Here is a 14,682-nt window from a genome sequence, read left to right as displayed (position 1 = left end):
AGGCGCTAGAGTGCCAAGCAGATGGGCAACAAGATCTACAAGTGTCACGCCGCATTGTAGATCTGTACATCGCGACACATTGTAGATCTGTACATCGCGACGCATTGTAGATCTGTACATCGCGACGCATTGTAGATCTGCATTTTTTCAAATGGCCGAAATGTACTATATGGAGCTGTTTGAAGTGTTCAATGCATGCTTTGTAATAATAATCAAAGTAACTATAGTAACTAAAGTTTTCAAATAAATGTAGTGGAGTAAAACGTTACAACATTTGCCTCCAAGATGTAGTGGAGTAGAAGTGAAAGTATTGGAAATTGGAAATACTCAAGTAAAGTAGAAATACCTCAGAATTGTACTTAAGTACGGTACTTAATTAAGTAAATGCAATTTAGTTCTAGCAAAGTGTAGCATGTGATAAGGTTTTAAAGGGATAAAAAAAAAGGTTTTTGTAATTTTTCTGAGCTCAATTGCACCTTAAAAACCTGAACTTTTAACATTCAGTAGATTTTCTGTGGTCTGGGGTTTTCTGGCTCAAACAAGTGCTCTGTGTTGTAAGAGTCCACAAATCCCACATGACATCACAATTTTCCAGCAGATGTCACTGTTGAGGCCTGTTTTCATTGCAGCTCAAAAGAACACACAGAGAAAACCGCAGACCACAGAATGTTCAAAGTTCAGGTTGTGTGGGTGTAATTGAGGTCGTAAAACCTAAAAGAAAAAATAAAAATAAATGACAATGCCTTTAAAGTGTAGCATTAAAGTGTTTTGCCATCTCACCAGCTGTTTCTCAGCCCTCAGCTTGTACTGGTTGGCCTCCTGCCTCCTCTGGAGGTATTCATTGGCCTGCCTCCTCTGGAGGTACTCATTTCGAGCTGCAGCCACCCTGACGTGAACAATAAACAAATCATCCTCACTCACATGGATATGAAGAATCAACTGACTGTGAGAAAACGCATAATGTTACTGCTGCCGAATTACCATTGTGGGAGGTCGGGTGGGAAATACAACTCAGAGTGCAGTTTCAGGGGTTAGACACACGATGGCGCCCCTTGCTTTATTTCTCCAACAGGTTCAAACAAAGTCAGTTTTCACAAACAGAACTCAGACAGTAATATTCTTTGCATGAGGTCCCGGCTCCGAGGCGGGAGTCGTCACTGCAGAGGATGAGAGGGGATGTTAGCATACGGTCAGAGCACAAGGTAAGTACAAAGTTGGGGCCTGAGACACCCGGTCTAGGCAGTCTACCAACTAGACCTTTGTATAACTCTTTCTCTTCTTCTTTTCCAGGTTCCAGAGGAGGCCAGGAGGCTCCCCCGGAGGTAGGTAAGGGGGTGCGTATCTTTCTCTATCCACAAGGCACAGAAGAGTACTTTAGAGTAGAAGTACTCGGATACGGGGTGGTGAGTAATTAGAGTAAAAGTACTTGGTATGGTACCGGGCGGGGATGGTACGGAGGGCCCCTTAGGCTCGGCCAACAGGAAGATACACAAGCATTTATATTCTTATTTCTCTCTATCTACTGGGTGGCCGTGTCGGTACGACAACGGCAGTCAGGGGGTTAACACAAAGTAAGCGCTCTAGTTTCTAACGGTCTTCTTTCACCGGGCCTGGCGGCGCAAGCCAACTTAAAGTCTCTTCAAGGGTGAAATAAACATAACACGGGCCTGTCTTCTTTCACAGGGTGTACGTGACACTTTATCTAGAGCCTGCTAGCTTCCATTAGTCTCTACGGGGTTATCTTCATTCAACAATCTTCAGTGTACAACACCACGGTGACACTCTTCATTCACAGTCTTCATTTAGCATCGACAGGGTGACTTCCTTCATTCACAATCTTCGTTATTATCCTTAGCTGCTCATTTGCCACTATGAGTGCCTCTTCTTAATAACACGGGTGATAGATAGTGAACGGTTTGTCTTACTGCGACCTTATGGAGCTGTGGGGCTGCCGTTTCCATACGGGGGTCCCGTCTTCCGCACTCGTCCCCGATACGAGCCAGGTGGGTCTCCAGTATGCATGCGGCTCTCCGTGTATACTTGTCTATGGGGGGCACACGCTCCTGCGTGTGCTTCCAGCCCCACTCCTACAAGCCTGGTGATGTGAGAATATAAGAGAGCAATTGAGTGGTGATACAAACAATCAAACAATAAACATAGTCCATACGTGAGAGTCCATAAGTGAGAGGAGTGTGGACTTACCCTCCAACGCCGAGTGGACGGCATATGCTGCGCGAGCGTCTGTGTGTAGCAGGGATCTGATACTGCTAGGTGCGCAGGCCGTTTATAAAGGGCGCGGCTGACAGGCTGCGGCTGTCCTTAATTGCTAACCAGGGCGGCGGCCGGAATGAGGCGCAGCTGATTTAGAATTGCTCTGGGATAATACACTGAGTCTATGACCCGGCCATGGGCGTGCCTGGTTGTCATGGTAACTCGCCCCTCCCCCTGAGGTGAGACCTGACAGACTCCACACACTCCCCCCCTAAGTTTCTTGCTACCGCAAGGAGCTTGACTACTTCCCTCGTCTTCGTACAGTCTTGAGAGCGCGTCCGCGTGTTTCATCTTGGTCCCGGGCCGGTGCTCTATCTCGAACTTGTAGCTCTGGAGCTCGACGAACCAGCGGGTGACACGGTCGTTGCGGTCTTTGTTCGCCGCCATCCACTTGAGTGGCGCGTGGTCGGTCACGAGGGTGAACTGTCTGCCCCATAAGTAGTACCGGAGGTGATGGATGGCCCATTTCACGGCCAGGCACTCCTTCTCGACAGTGGAGTAGTTACGCTCGTGCTTCAGCAGCTTCCTGCTGATGTACAGTACGGGATGCTCATCTCCGTCTAGCGGCTGGGACAGGACAGCGCCGACCCCGGTGTTGGACGCATCCGTGGCGAGGATGAAGGGCCTTGTGAAGTCCGGCGCCACGAGCACCGGCTCGCTGCACAGGGCGGTCTTCAACGTGCGGAAGGCTTCGTCCGCCTCGTCCGTCCACTGGACGTGGTGGGGAAGGTTCTTCTTGGTCAAGTCGTGGAGGGGGGCCGCGATCGTGGCGAAGTTCTGGACGAACTTCTGGTAATAGGCGATCAGGCCGAGGAAGGACTTGACCTGCTTCTTGGTCACCGGGCGTGGCCAGGTCTGGATCTTCTCCACCTTCCTCGTCTGTGGTCGGATGCACCCTCGGCCGATGGTGTAGCCGAGGTAGTCCGTCTCGGTCCAACCAATGCGGCACTTCTTTGCGTTGGCGGTCAGGCCGGCCGCCCGTAGGGTGGCTAGGACTGTGTCGACCCGCTCCAGGTGCTGTCCCCAGGTGGCGCTGTGGATGATTACATCGTCCAGGTAGGCCGCCGCGAAGGCCTGGTGGGGTCGCAGTATCCGGTCCATCAGCCGTTGGAACGTGGCGGGGGCCCCGTGTACTCCGAAGGGCATCACTCGGTACTGGAAGAGTCCATCGGGAGTGATGAAGGCCGTCTTCTGCTTGGCTCTCTCCGTGAGGGGAACCTGCCAGTACCCTTTAGTCAGGTCGAGGGTACTGATGAACCGGGCGGGCCCCAGCCGGTCAATCAGCTCATCGACGCGGGCCATGGGATACGCGTCGAACACGGAGATCTCATTTAACTTCCGGAAATCATTGCAGAAGCGGAGTGTGCCGTCGGGTTTGGGGACAATCACGATCGGGCTCGACCAGGCACTGTGGGACTCCTCGATGACCCCCAGCTCGAGCATCTTCTGGACCTCTTCTCTGATTGCCTTCCTTCGTGCCTCCGGGATCCGGTACGGCCGTAGTCTCACTACCTGGCCGTTAGGGGTGTCGATGTCATGCTTTAGCACGGAGGTGTGGCCCGGTAACTCTGAGAATACGTCGCGGTTCCGATCGAGTAGCTCCCGCAAGTCCTGTGTCTGCTGGGGCGTCAGATCCTCACCAAGGGCCACGGCCGGGGCCTGCGGGGAGACAAAGGTTACTAAAGCGGGTAGGGGCACTTCCTCCGGCGTATGCCACCGTTTCAGTATGTTCACGTGGTAGATCTGGTGTCCGCGTCTTCTACCTGGCTGACTCACCCGGTAGTTCACGTCTCCTTTCCTCTCTACGACTTCATATGGGCCCTTCCATCGGGCCAGGAACTTACATTCGCTGGTGGGGACCAACACCAGCACTTTATCGCCGGGGGCGAACTCTCGGATCTTGGCACCCTTATTGTAGGTGCGCGCCTGGGCCGTCTGGGCTGCGGCCATGTGCTCTCTTACGATGGGCCAGATGCGTTTGGCGCGCTCCTGGAGCGCGTCGACGTGTTCGATGACGCTGCGGAGGGGGGACGGCTGGCTCTCCCAGGCTTCTTTAGCCAGGTCGAGGAGGCCACGCGGTTTCCTCCCGTACAGGAGCTCAAAGGGCGAAAACCCGGTTGACGCTTGGGGTACTTCGCGAATGGCGAAGAGTACAAACGGGATGAGGCGGTCCCAGTCTTTGGCGTCCTCTTCCGTGACGCGTTTTAACATTTTCTTTAGCGTTTGGTTGAACCGTTCGACCAAACCATCCGTCTCAGGGTGGTAGGCGGAGGTCCGTATACGCTTGACCTTCAGCCATTTATACAGGGATGCTAGGACTCTGGACATGAAGCACGTGCCCTGGTCGGTCAGGATTTCGTCCGCTATGCCGACGTGGCTGAATAGCATCAGCAGCTCGTGGGCGATGGCCCGGGCGTTGGCGGTGCGGAGGGGGATGGCCTCCGGATAGCGCGTCGCATAATCCATGATGACTAGGATGTACCGGTGGCCCCGGGCGGACTTAGGGAGGGGTCCGACAATATCCATGGCGATACGGGAGAACGGTACATCGATAATTGGCATTGGAATTAGGGGGCTATGGGGCACGCCGCGGGGGGCGGTTAGCTGACACTCGGCACAGGAGCGGCAAAACTCCTCAATGGCCTTCTTAACGCCTGGCCAATAGAAGCGGGCGGCGACCCGGTCGTAAGTCTTTTGTACGGCCAGGTGGGCCCCTAACTGGTGGGAGTGGGCGAGATACATTACTCGGGACACATACGGTTTGGGGACGAGTAATTGTTCGACGACCTCCCCAGCGGGGTCCTTGCAAGCGCGGTACAGCAAGTCGTGTTGGACGAAGAAGTGTGGGAAAGGTTTCTCACTCACCCCCGGGTTCAGCTTCCCGTCGACGGCCACGACGTTCCGCCTGGCGCCAGCCAGGTTGGGGTCGGCCCACTGAGCGGTGGCGAACGATCCTTGCCGCCGGGGGGGCGGCGCGTCTATTCTGGGGAACTCTAGGAAGGGGTCTTCACCGAGGGCCGGCGTGTCGTCTGCGTCGGAGGCCTGGGTTCTGGCTGGGGACTTCCTCGGCCGCTGCTGGTGGACGAGGTCCCGTCTTCGCGGAGGGCGGGGCAGGCGACGAGGGGTACGCTACTTCGGCGGCGTCGGCGGCGCCGCGTCCTGGGGGGCCCTCGTCGTCCCGGGTTCCAGTATTTCTCGAACAGCGGACAGTCCGTTCCGATCAAGAGGGGGACGGGGAGTTCGGGGACCACTCCGGCGGCGACCAACGCGGACCCACGGGGGGTCTGTACGGTCACGTGGGCGACGGGGTACCGCCGGACATCTCCGTGGACACACGTGACCGGGATGGTGGGTCCATTGGTGGCGGAGGCGAGGTCACCCCGGACCAGCGTCACCACGCTGCCTGAGTCCAGCAAGGCATGGGTGTCGGTCCCATCAACCCGGGCGGGGAGGGTGGTCTGTCGTCGGCTCTCACTTCCGGTGTGGAGGCAGGGGCGGGGCCCTCTCATGCTGTCCGCGGAGGGCATGGAGACATCGGGGCCGGGGGGCCGCTCTGGGCAGGCCCAGGACAGGTGGTCCTCCCGATTACAGACGTAGCACCTGCGGATCCGCGGGCTGCGGTCGGGGGGGCCGGAGGCACGGGGCCGGACCGGGGCCGGCGGGATCGGCGGGGCTGGTCGGCGTCGGTCTCGGCGGTCGTCTGTCTTGGGGACGGCGTCGCTCTTGGTCTGGCGGAGCATATCCGAGCAGACGTGGTGGTTCTCCAGGAGGGCGATCAGGGCGTCCACGGATGTGGGGCTGACTCGGGCAACATATTTCTTGGCGTCGGATGGCAGGGCACGGACACACCGGTCTATGACTAATCTCTCAATCCACGGGGTCTCTCCGCCCGTGGTCAGCCAGCTCTGCGTCAGGCGGTAGAGGTCGGCGACCTGAGCGCGAGGGGGCTGGGCCTGCTGATAGGCCCACATGTGGTACCGCTGGGCCCGGGCGGGCAGGCTGTAGCCGAGGGTGGACAAGATGGCGGCCTTCAGCGTCTCGTAGTCTCGAGCGTCTCTGGCGGGAAGGTCCCGACATGCGCGTTGAGCCTCTCCCGAGAGGTAGGGCGCCAGTATGCCGGCCCAGTCGGCGGCGGGCCACTGCTCGCGGTCGGCGGTGCGTTCGAAGAGTTCGAGGTACGCCTCGATGTCATCCTTGGGGGTCTGCTTGGAGAGGACGGCGTTGGGGGTCCTAGGGACATCACCGTGTCGGTCTAGCCTGCGGACAACTTCACGCACAGCGTTCTGTAGTTCAGTCTGACTTCGGAGAAGGGCGGCCAATTCGGGGCTGGCCATGTTTAGGCGGTGGTTGAGATCAGATGAATACCCACATTCTCCACCATATGTGGGAGGTCGGGTGGGAAATACAACTCAGAGTGCAGTTTCAGGGGTTAGACACACGATGGCGCCCCTTGCTTTATTTCTCCAACAGGTTCAAACAAAGTCAGTTTTCACAAACAGAACTCAGACAGTAATATTCTTTGCATGAGGTCCCGGCTCCGAGGCGGGAGTCGTCACTGCAGAGGATGAGAGGGGATGTTAGCATACGGTCAGAGCACAAGGTAAGTACAAAGTTGGGGCCTGAGACACCCGGTCTAGGCAGTCTACCAACTAGACCTTTGTATAACTCTTTCTCTTCTTCTTTTCCAGGTTCCAGAGGAGGCCAGGAGGCTCCCCCGGAGGTAGGTAAGGGGGTGCGTATCTTTCTCTATCCACAAGGCACAGAAGAGTACTTTAGAGTAGAAGTACTCGGATACGGGGTGGTGAGTAATTAGAGTAAAAGTACTTGGTATGGTACCGGGCGGGGATGGTACGGAGGGCCCCTTAGGCTCGGCCAACAGGAAGATACACAAGCATTTATATTCTTATTTCTCTCTATCTACTGGGTGGCCGTGTCGGTACGACAACGGCAGTCAGGGGGTTAACACAAAGTAAGCGCTCTAGTTTCTAACGGTCTTCTTTCACCGGGCCTGGCGGCGCAAGCCAACTTAAAGTCTCTTCAAGGGTGAAATAAACATAACACGGGCCTGTCTTCTTTCACAGGGTGTACGTGACACTTTATCTAGAGCCTGCTAGCTTCCATTAGTCTCTACGGGGTTATCTTCATTCAACAATCTTCAGTGTACAACACCACGGTGACACTCTTCATTCACAGTCTTCATTTAGCATCGACAGGGTGACTTCCTTCATTCACAATCTTCGTTATTATCCTTAGCTGCTCATTTGCCACTATGAGTGCCTCTTCTTAATAACACGGGTGATAGATAGTGAACGGTTTGTCTTACTGCGACCTTATGGAGCTGTGGGGCTGCCGTTTCCATACGGGGGTCCCGTCTTCCGCACTCGTCCCCGATACGAGCCAGGTGGGTCTCCAGTATGCATGCGGCTCTCCGTGTATACTTGTCTATGGGGGGCACACGCTCCTGCGTGTGCTTCCAGCCCCACTCCTACAAGCCTGGTGATGTGAGAATATAAGAGAGCAATTGAGTGGTGATACAAACAATCAAACAATAAACATAGTCCATACGTGAGAGTCCATAAGTGAGAGGAGTGTGGACTTACCCTCCAACGCCGAGTGGACGGCATATGCTGCGCAAGCGTCTGTGTGTAGCAGGGATCTGATACTGCTAGGTGCGCAGGCTGTTTATAAAGGGCGCGGCTGACAGGCTGCGGCTGTCCTTAATTGCTAACCAGGGCGGCGGCCGGAATGAGGCGCAGCTGATTTAGAATTGCTCTGGGATAATACACTGAGTCTATGACCCGGCCATGGGCGTGCCTGGTTGTCATGGTAACTCGCCCCTCCCCCTGAGGTGAGACCTGACAGACTCCACACCATATTGTGCCGAATATAAGACGACTCTGATTCTAAGACGACCCCCATTTCTCAAGACTAATTTGTGGGAAAAGAACATTGAATGTCAAATAGTCTAGTCCACGATTATTGCGAACGCAGTGAGCACTTATTGCGAATGCAGTGAGCACTTATTGCGAATGCAGTGAGCACTTACTATGAGACCTAGCAGATCATATCTGTCTGTCTGTCTGTGTGTGTGTGTCTGTCTGTCCCGCTTTTGTGCCCATATATGGAGCTGAGTGATTTGTGTCACCATGACTCAGCCATAACCATATAAGGAGTCCCCAAAGCAGCTATACGTACAAAACCTATACGTCCAAAACCCAAATATGTACGAGCTGCGTTCGCTTCCCGCGTTTGCGCGTCTTACTGGTAATACAAATCCCATTTTTTAGGATATTTCCATTATATTCAGCACAATAGGGTAGTATTATTTTCGCAATGCAATAGTGTACAAGCACTTACAGTTGATGGGGCTCCACATGTGGATCGGCCCTGAGGAGTCTCTCCTCTCTGTTCCTCTCCTCCCAGAGTCTGGCATCTCTGAGCCTCTCCTCTCTGTTCCTTTCCTCCCAGCGTCTGGCCTCTCTAAGCCTCTCCTGAGCAGCGTGGGGAGCCAGAGGAACATAAGGAGGAGGAGGAGGAGATGACGATGAAGGAGGTGGAGGGATCTCCTTATTTCTCCACTGTATGGCGTCCAGTTGGGCATGGTAGTGTAGGTAGTGATGGCTGACTGGCTGGTCGTTCCACCTGCAACACAGCGTGTGTGTGTGTGTGTGTGTGTGTGCGTGTGTGTGTAGTATTAGAGTCATATCACAGTCGAATCATAGCGATGATTTGATTGGTTGAGCAAAGTACATATTGAGGATTAAAAAAATCACACCCGTGTGAAGTGAGGGGCGCTCTTATTATCGTACATTATCATACATCATCTCATTCCGGCCAATCACAATTTGTGCCCTCACCTTCGTCATCAATGTTTGTGTTACACAGTGTTTGTGTTTACACTATAAACGTGTAAAATTTGAAGTAATTTGACTATGACGTAAAATTGTCCATTCATTGTCAATGTGAATTTAATATTGTGTAGGACAAAGTGTGTGGACACACTAAAAGCTGGACCTAAATGAGGACAGAAAAGTGAAAACGGAAATTGCGATTGGCCGCAATGTGATGATGTATGATCATGACAAGAGCGTCCCTCACTTTTTTCTTTCTTTTCAAAATCTTTTTATTTTCGTTTTATAACAATATGGGTGTCAAGTCACAGATTCATACAAAATTTTAGTATCAGTGACTGGGGTAAACAAACGTACTGTATGAATCACAGAGATCGTGGGCAGACATAATGAAAAGACTGTTATTGTGCAAAACATGGCCCTTCAAGACAAAAGAAAAACATTTTCTCCCCTTCAAGTCCCAAGGGTGTGATTTTTCTAATGAGCTGAAACTTCCTTACCGTTGATCCTGTTGACCGTCTGCGTGTCCGACTGCGTGTTGACCGTCTGCGTGTCCGACTGCCAGGTCAACCTGTGGTCCTGGTCTCAAATGGAACAGCTGCGACACAAAAACACAAACACAAAACACCCGGGAATGGAACTCGGGTCTCCCGCGTGGAAAGCCAACATAATTTAGACCTGAGACAATATTCTACAAATGTCTTATAAATCATGACAGTTTTCTGAAAAACCTATGTTTCTACTTTCTATATCAGGGGGTTCTCAACCTTTTTCATGTAAAGGAACTCCAGAATTATCTGTATTTGGCCACCGACCCCCATATGAAAATATGTTGTTCCAGGGACCCCCCAGAAGCAAAGATTTGAGTTTAAAACATACAGTATGGCTCAAAGATTTGAGCCATATTTTCAAGATTTTTCAAAAATAGCAGATCTACAAGCTCGTAGTAGTGCCTGATTTTTCAATAGCTAAAGTTTAACATAATCCTTAAAACACCAAAAGGGGTTCCCGTCCTGAATGGGTTAACCACTAATCCAAAGGGATATCCCATGACTCAAAAAGCATTTATTTTGGTGCCGATATATATTTTTTTATAAAAGAACAAAGTGCAACAGCGTGCAGAGAGAAGTGCCCACTTCAAACAGTCCAGTCGTCTGACCGTGTGTCCACTCTGCAGCCACTGAAGCGCTTCAAGGTGGTCCTTGGAAACAGTCCAACATGAAACACACATCCAGCCAAAGCCTCAAATCCCACCTCTGCACACAACAACACACTCAGCGTTCATTTAACTCAGAGTGTACAAAACCATTTGGCAGCGGTGGGGAAAGTATTCACATGTTTTACTTAAGTACTATCAATTACAATAGTATCAATACTGCAGTGTAGAAATACTCTAAAAGTACAAAAGTATTGGTATCAAAGGTAGAAAGGACTCATTATGCAGAATATCCCAGTTTACGTGTTTTCAAATGTATAAAATATATAAAAGATCTTTTGAAAACAGCAGATTGTCACTGCATAAACACTGCATAAACCCTGATCCAGACCATACATGGGCAACTGGCGGCCCTGGAGCCTCATGCGGCCCACCACCTTCACTTAATGTGGCCCTCGGGTTAATATCGGAATATTGATATATTATTGATTTCAGCTGTTACGATTACAAACATGCAAACGTGACCCGCTTTAATTACTTCCGTCTATATTAGTAGCTTAATGAGTAGTATTATTATTATAAGTTTATTGTCTTTTTGATGTCCAATGTATTTGACAGTATTTTAAATTCAATTAAAATTAAACTTTTCTGGATTCCAATTCAGAAATACCAAAAGATAATTGGATAAAGGATTTTCAATTAAAATATAGCAAAAATTGCTGATCTACAAGCTCAAATGCGACGCGTAGATCTGCATTTTCTTTTCTACGACAGTAATATGCAACGTGGCCCTCTGGAGTGGGTGTGGACCAGACTACAGGACATGCTTCAGCGGATCCTACTTTGTGTTGTGCAGGAGCGGGGGTCCGGACAGGGGCCTTCCATGCCGGTTTAGGGGTCAGTTTCTTGCCGGGGGGTCCTCCAGGGGCCCGCTGTGGTACGGCTCTGGACCTAGGGATCCTTTCTGGAACATACAGTACAGAGACAGTGAAGGAGAGAGAGCAGCGTTAATGACAGGAACTGGGCAGATTGTCAAAGAAAATGCTGATATAACAGTAGCCTGGAAGTGTGGTTTCCCACGTGAGATGTGCACAAGGTCATGTTTTCGCCTGTTCCAACTCTTCTTCCAGGATGAATGTGTGTGCATGTGTGTAGGGGCCTAGGGGAGACAAAAAAAATAACCAAATATCTACAAACTCACAACGTGTCAAATTGTCAAATTATTTGACAATAATTAGTTGCGAGAGACGAGAGTCCACAAGCGCTACAGAAATCCCTGGACGGGTGCTACACCAGAATGTTACGCGTGGTACTTAACATCAACAGGGACGAGCACATCACCAACAAGCGTCTGTACGGGGCACTACCAAATGTAACAGAGAAGAGAGCAGTGAGGAGGATGAGACTAGCTGGCCACTGCCTCCGACACCAAGAACTCCCGGGCAAAAAGCTTGTACTGTGGGAACCAACACACGGGCATCGATCGAGAGGATGTCCCACACCTACCTACTGTACGTGGACGTACTAAAGAAAGATGCTGGTGCAGAAAGCACAAATGAGCTGGCCAGATGTATGGAGAACCGAGATGACTGGAGACACCGATGGAGGGCTCGTCTGAGGACGACGTAGAGAGAGAGAGTGAGGTCTAGCCAACACCAAGTCGGGATTCCTGGATCGCTGCCCTCCACAATTTCCTATCTAACATCAGCTTCTTGAGCTCTGTAGTGTTGTTAGCTAAGCTGTCACGCCTTAGTACGTCTATACATACACTTCTTTCCCCTCCTGGAGCTCTGGGTTGGCTCCCATAGTCAATTGACTTGCCTCAAGTTCCTGACACAGTGCCCTGCCAGCCACATCCTTCTCTCTCTGACTTTGTCTGTGACTTGTTGCATTCTTGTGTAGACTCAAAATAAGGACGCCAGGTTGATTTATGTATTTATTTCTCTCCTTTCCAATTGGCCCCCACTTTGAAAACCACTGTTCTAATTAAGCTCAAACACTTCCATGTTTGTAGTGTAAAGCCTAACTTTACAAGTTAAAAAGACATTTACTAAATACTGAATATGACACACCCAGTGTACCAAACATTTATCGCCATCCTTTCTCCCTAAACCAGTTTCTAATTTATATATGATTTTTCTCTGTAAGATTGAAAGTTTCTAGTATCAACAAAATGGGATTCAAAAACACAAGAAAAAGAGGGACATTATTCAAAAACAATTTTGACACCCAAGGAGGCACTCCCAATGTGATTTAAGACAGGCCTTGGCTCTGACTTTCACCACAACATTACATAAGCCAAGATGTGACGTGAGTAGCGATGACAGCAGCGTCTCTTTTGAGACAGACTAGTGTGTGACTCGTGTTACGACTGACGACGCTCCCTCCAAGATATGTTGGCACTGAGATGACTTGAAGAATATGTTTGATGCACACAGCAAATCCAAACATGCTGTGTCATTATTCCCCCCATAGATGGAGCTAGTGTCCACTTCTGAGTTCTAACCATAGACTGTAAAAAAATGGTTTTGAAAACATACCTTCAACACAGGAAGTAAATGTAGCAATACCAGAATGTAGACATACACAATCACAATTCCTGTATTTTTTTATATGAATCCCCTACTTCAACATACACATATTACAATCAGTGTCAGACAAAAGTAGCCAATCTACAAGCTTGGCTTGTAGATCTTGTAAAACGTCTATTTCTTAATGGTTAGTCCCAATGCAACGGTTCTCTGCTATTGCAGTACGTTGTCTCACAATGAGGTTCAGCACCATAGTGTACATCGCTGCAATTCACGTGCCTGTCTTTAACTCTCAGCATGGATTAAAACAACGTTAAGCATGTTTTTCTTTTCCTAATCTTCTGATGTGTTGTGATGTTTTTTCTATATGATATTATTGTATTAATCGACGACATTGAAAATTAGTTTGATTAGTGTAATTTCGAGAATAAACAAAACTTGAATGAAAATATCTGGCTAGCCATATTAGTATATTAGTTTGTAAATTTATATTTATATATAGATTTACAAACTAATATGCCTAGCCATTATATTTATTGCTGATGTTTGGCAATAGTCCCCCAGGGCTCTATACTAGGCCCCCTCCAGTTTTCACTCTAATCTTCACCAAAAATATATCCGTCAGATCCTAAATGCGTCACATTTACGACGCATTTAGGAGCTTGTGGAATGGGGACAGGGACACCAGGGGGACGCCCCGGTTAATGTGGGTGTAAAATGCTAATAAAATGGACTTGACAAACACATTCTCTCGATCGCCCTGTTGGCTGGAAGGACAACCAGCAGAGGGAGTGGCGAACTAGTGTGGAGCAGTGTGTGTGACTGTGTGTGTGTGTGTGTGTGTGTGTGTGTGTGTGTGTGTGTGTGTGTGTGTGTGTGTGTGTGTGTGTGTGTGTGTGTGTGTGTGTGTGTGTGTGTGTGTGTGTGTGTGTGTACCTGGCTTGTGCACGGGTCCTGGTTTGGTTGTGGGGGCGTGCAAGGCTGCAGGCGTGTGTGTGTTTCTGTGTACGACGACACTTCTGAACTCCTCCTCTATCATCTACAGAGTCAACAACACAGCTCACAGTCAGGAAACCCCACACACACACACACACACACACACACACACACACACACACACACACACAGGATATCCTATGGTTAACACGCACTCAGCTAGATGCGCACACGCACGCACGCACGCATGCACACATATGAACATAGAGACACTCACACACACACAAATTACACACACACATTACACATACGACATGCACTTGCACAGCACTCGCGAGTGCTAGGGCTGCACAATATGTGGAAAATGTATCGTCATCTCGATATCGAGTCGACACGCACAATATACAGTACATATCGCAAAAGACCTTTAATGAACGCAAAAGAGATCACTTGACTTGTTTTCAGGTTTTTATTCATTTCAACAATCAAGGTATAAAGGAAGTTTTTTGACGGATAGAAAGAAACTAAGGCATACAACTGCATGTTTATTTTTAGTTTACCTATCGCGAGCCATGTCGTCATTGCAATAGTATGTTGCGTAATGTAATGGACAGGCCTACCTGTGGGTCCAGGTGTTTATACTGATGTAATGGACAGGCCTACCTGTGGGTCCAGGTGTTTATACTGATGTAATGGACAGGCCTACCTGTGGGTCCAGGTGTTTATACTGATGTAATGGACAGGCCTACCTGTGGGTCCAGGTGTTTATACTGATGTAATGGACAGGCCTACCTGTGGGTCCAGGTGTTTATACTGATGTAATGGACAGGCCTACCTGTGGGTCCAGGTGTTTATACTGATGTAATGGACAGGCCTACCTGTGGGTCCAGGTGTTTATACTGATGTAATGGACAGGCCTACCTGTGGGTCCAGGTGT

General features: G+C 50.1%; 1 protein-coding gene and 1 long non-coding RNA gene across 2 annotated transcripts in view; one reads left to right on the top strand and one right to left on the bottom strand.

Moving 5' to 3' along the window:
- Positions 1 to 14,682, top strand: part of LOC308331010 — a 302,214-nt gene that overhangs the window by 262,671 nt on the left and 24,861 nt on the right. The window lies entirely within an intron of this gene.
- The window catches only part of LOC308330340 (serine/threonine-protein kinase Nek5), a gene marked incomplete at its 5' end in the record, with an annotated part of 43,015 nt that overhangs the window by 8,954 nt on the left and 19,379 nt on the right, over positions 1 to 14,682 (bottom strand). Inside the window, 5 exons of the mRNA XM_080785189.1 lie at positions 781 to 886; positions 8,629 to 8,849; positions 9,615 to 9,701; positions 11,121 to 11,242; positions 13,746 to 13,848. Of these exons, the coding sequence (XP_080641315.1) occupies positions 781 to 886; positions 8,629 to 8,849; positions 9,615 to 9,701; positions 11,121 to 11,242; positions 13,746 to 13,848 (639 nt within the window). The remainder of the gene's footprint in view (positions 1 to 780; positions 887 to 8,628; positions 8,850 to 9,614; positions 9,702 to 11,120; positions 11,243 to 13,745; positions 13,849 to 14,682) is intronic.

Source organism: Protomyctophum bolini, assembly GCF_963924005.1.
Source record: "Protomyctophum bolini genome assembly, chromosome: 16".
In the NCBI taxonomy this organism is placed as follows: domain Eukaryota; kingdom Metazoa; phylum Chordata; class Actinopteri; order Myctophiformes; family Myctophidae; genus Protomyctophum; species Protomyctophum bolini.
Note: the sequence above shows the minus strand (reverse complement) of the source record. Positions and strands in the feature narration are given on the sequence as shown.